General features: G+C 39.0%; 1 protein-coding gene across 3 annotated transcripts in view; it reads right to left on the bottom strand.

Annotated features, from left to right (window-relative positions):
• The window catches only part of LOC107674883 (zinc finger protein 711-like), a 20,561-nt gene extending 14,365 nt beyond the window's left edge, over positions 1-6,196 (bottom strand). The window contains exons 1-4 of one of the 3 annotated variants that reach the window (XM_016469025.1): positions 6,004-6,196; positions 4,747-4,832; positions 4,464-4,561; positions 2,166-2,606 (exon numbers count right to left, since the gene is read on the bottom strand). In XM_016469025.1, the coding sequence (XP_016324511.1) occupies positions 2,166-2,606; positions 4,464-4,539 (517 nt within the window). In that variant the 5' untranslated portion in view covers positions 4,540-4,561; positions 4,747-4,832; positions 6,004-6,196. Of the gene's footprint in view, positions 1-2,165; positions 2,607-4,463; positions 4,562-4,746; positions 4,833-5,893; positions 5,916-6,003 lie in introns of those variants that run through there. The other 2 variants (XM_016469024.1, XM_016469026.1) reach the window with 2 other exon arrangements.
• Between the last annotated feature and the right edge of the window lie 676 nt (positions 6,197-6,872).

Below are 6,872 nucleotides of genomic sequence, written 5' to 3'. Positions count from 1 at the left end.
AACAGTTGATTGTTGGAGCGGAGCTGAGTGAGAGAGAGAGAGCGAGAGAGAGAAAGAGAGAGAGAGGGAGAGAGAGAGAGGGAGAGAGAGAGAGATGCAGAACGTGTGCAGAGCAGGGCGACGCGAGGAACAGGATTGAGAACTGCTGCTTTTGAACATTGATTGTGAAACTTGTGAATCCATTAGAATCGTTAGAAGACAGAATCGCGATTCATATATGAATAGATTTTTACGTGCACCTCTAGTTTTCTCTTCCTCTTCTCTAAAGCATCGCAGCATGACCCCGCACCCTTTGCTGCCTTTTCCCGAGGGCGGGGTTTATCTGGGTTTGTGATGTCATGAACCCGGGAAGTAACTCGTTGTAGTCTCTACCAGCCGTTTTTTGTAGGCATTAAACTGCTAGAATTTTAAAAGACGATATCTCCGTTTGCATTGAACTTTCAGCTTCGTAACTTTGCAGATATTGTTTATGCTCAAACAGCAACATTACACACTAACGTTAAAAAAGTGAAATTGCAATCAACCTTTAAAAAGAAATGCAATTTATAAACTTTAGTGACGATGCGACACGGTCTCGATTGTGCAAGTGTCAACTGTGCAGCACACTTATAGTGCAGACGCGATGTGATTTGAAGCCATTTGCGTATTTTGAAAGAAAGAGAGAGCGCGTGCGGTATTTCCGGCGTTTGTGAAATTATGTCTCACAAAAAGCTTTCAAATGACTTTATAAGTTAATGAAGAAATATGAATTGTACCTCACCTTCAGGATTATAATTATTTCACCCGCGCCGGTCAGAGACTGAGACGGTGTGCTGCATGTCGCGCCAAACCTCTGACGGCAGCGTCATCAGCTTGAGATCGGTTTATGAGATCGGCTTTATAGAGACCGCCGATCAATCATCCCAAAGGAACTATCGGCCGATAGTGATCGGTAGCCGATCAATTGGAGCACCCCTATTTATTTTTCAGCTCAACCGTCACGGAATGGAACGCACAGGATTGTGGGATATCAAAGGCAGCGAAGGATACATCTATGCTGCCTTCAAAATTGGATCAAAAGAAGATACCTCCGGAGACAGGAAGTAAAGCAGAATTTGGATTCGGACGTGCCTTGATGCCTTGGAAAGCTGCCTCCGAAGGCAGCATTTTAGAGCTTTCGGATGCAGCCCATATACCGTGACAAAAGCCTCAACGACTATTGTGAAAATCTGATACCGTCACATACCTAATGTACATGGGTCAAAGACGAAAAAGGGTTTAAGCATAAAAACAATAAGTGTAATACTGCTTTAAATTATTGTTGTTTTTCCCCAAAAAAATTACAAAGTTTTCGGTTTAATTAATTGCAATTTTGTTTTTGTTTTTCTGAGCAAAAAATAAATATACATTTTTCTCTGATTTACAGAAGACACCCACTAAAATGTCATTCAGTGTAAAAATCTTGTCAGGCATATTTACAACAAAAATCAATTTATGACATATTAAAAGACTAATTACTTTCACCCCAAATACTAATTAGTTGTAATTTTACATTTTTAAAATTTGCCACTATCTTAGGTTTTGTCCAATTGTCAGTAAGATTTTTTTTACTCGTTTAAAACAATAAAATTTTATATGCGCCCTTATTCTTTTATATATTTTAATATGTGCACGTCAGAATAAGCATGTTGTTTGAATTTTTACAAAAATAGTGTTACACTGAATGACAATGTAACATTATTTCAAACAAATTTTGACATTTTATTCTCCAACAACCTATTTGAAACCTTAAAAGTAGACACTTTACTACATTTAATGTGCTTTCTATGAACATAAAATCACTTTTGTCAATTTATTTTGATGCGGACATCTTAATGTATTGACCCACATACAATTTAATAGGACTATAAATAATTACATAACTAGCCCATTAAAACAAATCAGAAGCAACATTATTTAAAAACCTTGTGTACATTCTGTATTCTGATAAATTAAATAATTGTGCTTGTAAATGTCTCCTTATATCCCCTTATTAAGTTAAAACACATAATTTGAAAAAATTTGCATTGCGCCCCTAAATGTTTTTAATGCGTAGCTAAATTTTTCAACTGAGGAGCACATGTGCTCCTTGGGAAAAAGGTAAGCGGCAAGCCCTGATCCATCAATCCTCGTAACAGCAAACTCACAGGAAATCATGAGGTAGTCCTCCGAAGTGCTCTTCGCATCCTCCTCCTCCTCCTCCTCATCGACTGCTTTAATGGTGACGTCAGACGCCTGGATGACCGTCTCCGTGTCCGTCACCATGACCTCTGCGGACACCAGCTCGTGGTCCAGCGGGCTCTGATCGTGAGGAGACATGAGCTCAGCCACAAACACCTGATCGGGCACCGTCTCCTCGATCAGATCAGCCGTGCCGCCCAGAGCCTCTTGGATGGCCACCTCGGCCCCCAGGATGGACTCGGCCATGATCACGCCCTCGGTGGTGAGGGCGTCCTCGTGACAGATGTCGGGCCCCTCCACCACCTCAGCCTCCAGCATGATGCCCTCATCCGACACCATCACGGCCTCCGGCACCGACACCACAATGTGCTCGCCGTCAATGTGGGCCAGGCCTCCCATCCCTGCAACTGCACAGAGGAACATCACAATACATATGTCTAGATGTACGGTCAAACCAAAAATTATTCAGACACCAGATATCATTTTTGATATTTTATTTTACTAGTGGGTGCAGGACACTATAGTTCATTTATGTAAGTGAGGATAGCAAAATAAAGTGAACTGTGACATATTATACCTAAACATTCTTCATGCAGTGGACTACAGGTAAAACTGATCAAAATTTGGGAGCAACAATTATTCAGACACTTTGACCTGAGCATGTTTTGCTTAAGTGTTTTTTCTTTGATTGCTAATGCGATCTTTTTACACCGAAGACTGAACAAAATGAAGCATTGCTTGGTAATTGGTTGAACTAAATTGGTATTATCTAATTGTGTTCTTAAATTTAACAGCCGACAAATATTCAGCTGAATTCATTACATACCTTTCTATCAAAGTTATCTAGCATTATCAAGATGAATTTGTTCTGACACAGTTTAACTCTGAGTTCTTGTCATATTTTATTACCTTTTTCTAAACTATAGCGAATAAACTGTGATAATGTGAGAAGGGTGTCTGAATACATTTTGGTTTGACTGTATGTGAGGCTTGAAAAGTCTTTCAATGCAGTGCTTGATAAATATTGGGGTATTTCTTTCCATCAAAGAGAGAAAAAAATCAAAGTCCTGTCATCATTTACTAACACTCACGTTGTTCCAAACCCATAAGACTTTGGTTAATCTTCCAAACACAAATGAAGATATTTTTAATGAAACATGAAAGGTTTCTGTTTCTCTATTGAAGGTAAAGGTAACCAAAACTTAAGTAACCCCAAAAAAATCATAAAGGTGCCTTAAAAAGAATCCATATAAACTGAGCAGTTTAAACCACGTCATGTGAAGAGACATGATAGCTTTACATGATGAACCGCTTTGGTTACATGGACATTAAATGGAGAGATAGAAACCTCTCAGGCAGAGATGCAAACTCGACAAACGAAAAAGGTGACAAAGATGTCAATAATACACCCACAACAATAGGTGGCGCCAAATACACATAAAACGAGTGTGCCATGAAATACGTAATGTAATGCGTGTTGTAAAGATCGCGAGTAAAAACAAAAGAAAAAGAAAAGCTTACAGCTGCATGAGTCGTGACTGTCACGTTAGCCTGATGGGACCAAACTCCCTTTGTGATTTTAAAACGTAAGACAGTACCCAGATTTGAAGACTACAGTAAGATTTAACTTCTACTCTTAATAAGATTTTGGTAGGCTACTATTAGATGGATAGCCTAAATGTCCTAATTCAGATGGGCTACCTGTTTTTTTTTTTTTTTAATGGTATATCAAACAGTGTATATTTTTTAAATGTGATTGTTGGTACATTTTACCAGTTTTTAGCCATACTTTCAAAACAAAAATTAAAATAGGAAAAATATGCAATATGAAAATAATTGAAGACAAAATGCGTTTTACTGAGAAAAAACAAGATTTGGTTTTTAAAAAGCCTTTTTCCAAAAGGTACATCTGGAAAAAGGGGGGTCGTCTTATAATCAGGGTTGTCTTATATTCGGGCCAATACGGTATATTATGACAATTTTCATTTTTGGGTGAGCTAATCCTTTAAGTGACGACCAGTATGTGTGCTTATGTACACACAGCACAGTTTAACGAGGGGAAAATGAAATGTACATAAAGTTGCTGAAATCAAATAAACTGTTTATTTACATCCATCAAAATACAAACTGTGCACTGTACATGGCAGCTGGAAGTTGAAAAGCCTTTAATTATGTTGAATCATAAACAAACAAACAAACATATAAAATCATCATTCAGTGCAATGCTAATTAACTGACTCACTATTTCAGTGACGGTTCCTTACCAAAATCTGGCATTATCATTGTATGGGGCATTTTTAAATCCTTGTGAAGCTCCAGGATCCCTCCACCTTGATCCATTATCTGTGACTGCTCCACAATACTGCAAAACAGACAAAGAATGTAAATAAATAAAGGACTGCTGTGTGGTAAAAAATATTAATTTTATGTATATAAAACACACCAAATGACAGAAAATCCATCACAACGAATACTCATTAAACAATTCATTCCTAATTAATCCTCTCTTCACGTGAGCGTAAACGCTTGCATTGCTATTTAACAAACCTTCACATTTGACAGTAGTTCCCGTCACGTGAAAGCATCACAAACATGAAGCAAATCTGTGGATCTGGCATCTGGGAGGAGAGTGTCTGAAAGAAACAAAGAAAGAAATAGTGTTTATACTATTGTATGTAATCTAGAGACTACCTCGGGGAGATTTTAATGACAAATTCCTGTTTGTTTCCAAATATAAAATTTGGAGAGAAACAAAAAGAATATCCCAAAACATACTACCTCGGGGAGATTTTAATGACAAATTCCTGTTTGTTTCCAAATATAAAATTTGGAGAGAAAAAAAAAAGAATATCCCAAAACGTAGATCAATGCAAAATAAACTGTGGTTTATAAATGTTTACATATGTGTGTGAGACAGTTTGTCATTTAGAAAGTTCATGTGACAATTAATTCTTACCATTATAACACTTTTAACATTATGCATGAGTGCAGTAATACGGTTAATTCTACATTAGACTTTAGTAACAACTTGAGAAATATAACAATGCTGTGAGGGGACTTCCAACATGACGTCACATATCTCTATGTGAAAACAAGCTTAGTCCCTGAGCAGACGAACAGTAACGTAATATTTACAAAAAATAATAATTGTAGAGTCTAAGAAAGTGTGTGAAATCGCTGTCAGTGCTTTTGATCAGGGCAGTGATTATTGTGATAAACTAGTCAAAGCATACCGGTGGCGAATTACGAATCCTACTACGACAACGGCTGGACTCATGAATATTAATTTAGTTACGTGCCCTTACGCACCCCCGCAGTCCCCACGCAACGTCTGAACGACCCTATTAATATTCATGAGGCCAGCCGTCGCCATAGTAGGCTTCGCGATTGAGCATAACCGGTCCGTTCGAAACAAAGTTACTATCGTTGCATCGACTCAATACAATTAGAAATATACACAAAATACTATATTAGGGTGTAAGATCCACTTTAATATACCACAAGAAACACGCAGTTAAAAGCTTGCGCGAATGCAGCCTCGTTACTGCGCCATCTTGCCCTCCGCCATTACACTACATGCTAAACGGCTAATAGCATTAGCTACCTAATATGGCGACACGTAAATGACTACAACACAACCCGGAATACAACAAAAACGCGACGGCCAGATGTACTTTCTGTATTTACTTCGTACATGACTGCTTTTTGCGCCAAAAGCGAGGCGCGTGGTGGCCGCAGGGACTAGTTTTGGCGCTTCCTCGCGCAGCGCAGGCCGACAGGGCCGCCGGCGACCGTTTCACAGACCTGCCGCACAAATCCAAAACGCTTTACCTGCTCCGCGACTGCCTTCGGAGCGCTGAAGAGTTTCGGATCCCCGCGAATCTGTCGTGATTTATTATCGTTAATTTTCCAACGGTAGCACTACTGCGGCCTGTACATCGAGGATCCCCAAACGCTCTTTTCCAGGCCTGGGCCAATCACGCTGCTCGATTCGTTGCCTCAGCCAATCAGAGTACTCGTTTCTGAGCCTCAGCCAATCAGAATGCTCGTTGACAACAGCAGAGGGAGGGGCAGAGCGAACGCGCGGCACGCTTTTACGTCACCTCATATTACGAAAACATTGCGCTTTCTTCCGAAATAAGTTACAGTGCAACTAGCGTGATGCTGTATGAATAGTTTACACGTTCAAACAAAACATGTACTGCAAATGTATTTAGGCTCCTTTTGATAACATAATAAAGCCCTTTCAGTTACTTGCCAAGCAAAGGAGGTTTCCTGGAATGAATAAGAAGGCTCTTCCGTTAGGTTTATTGCTGAAATTGATTTATTGATTTTCTGAGGCACTCCATTATCATTGCATACTCATATATTTCCAATTTTACTGGCTTAGTGCATATTTAAACCTAGACTATACAGGCCTCAAACTTCCAGCTGGAGTGAAAGTGTAGTAACTTCAAGCTCTGAAGTAAGGAACAGTAGTAATGCACTGTGGCACATTGCTGGGATCTCCACTAAAATAAAATAAAAATAAAATTATTTATTCTCTGAGGTCAATTTTTGTGAAAACTATTGCTATGCCTCGACGATACAAAACAGACACATTTCTTGCTTTACAGAATACCACAATTCCTTCATCAAATTAAAAATTCTCACAAATTAACAATCCCCCCCCC

The sequence above is a fragment of the Sinocyclocheilus anshuiensis genome, unplaced genomic scaffold (assembly GCF_001515605.1).
Source record: "Sinocyclocheilus anshuiensis isolate Anshui unplaced genomic scaffold, SAMN03320099.WGS_v1.1 scaffold1133, whole genome shotgun sequence".
In the NCBI taxonomy this organism is placed as follows: domain Eukaryota; kingdom Metazoa; phylum Chordata; class Actinopteri; order Cypriniformes; family Cyprinidae; genus Sinocyclocheilus; species Sinocyclocheilus anshuiensis.
This window is presented reverse-complemented; position numbering and strand designations above follow the sequence as displayed.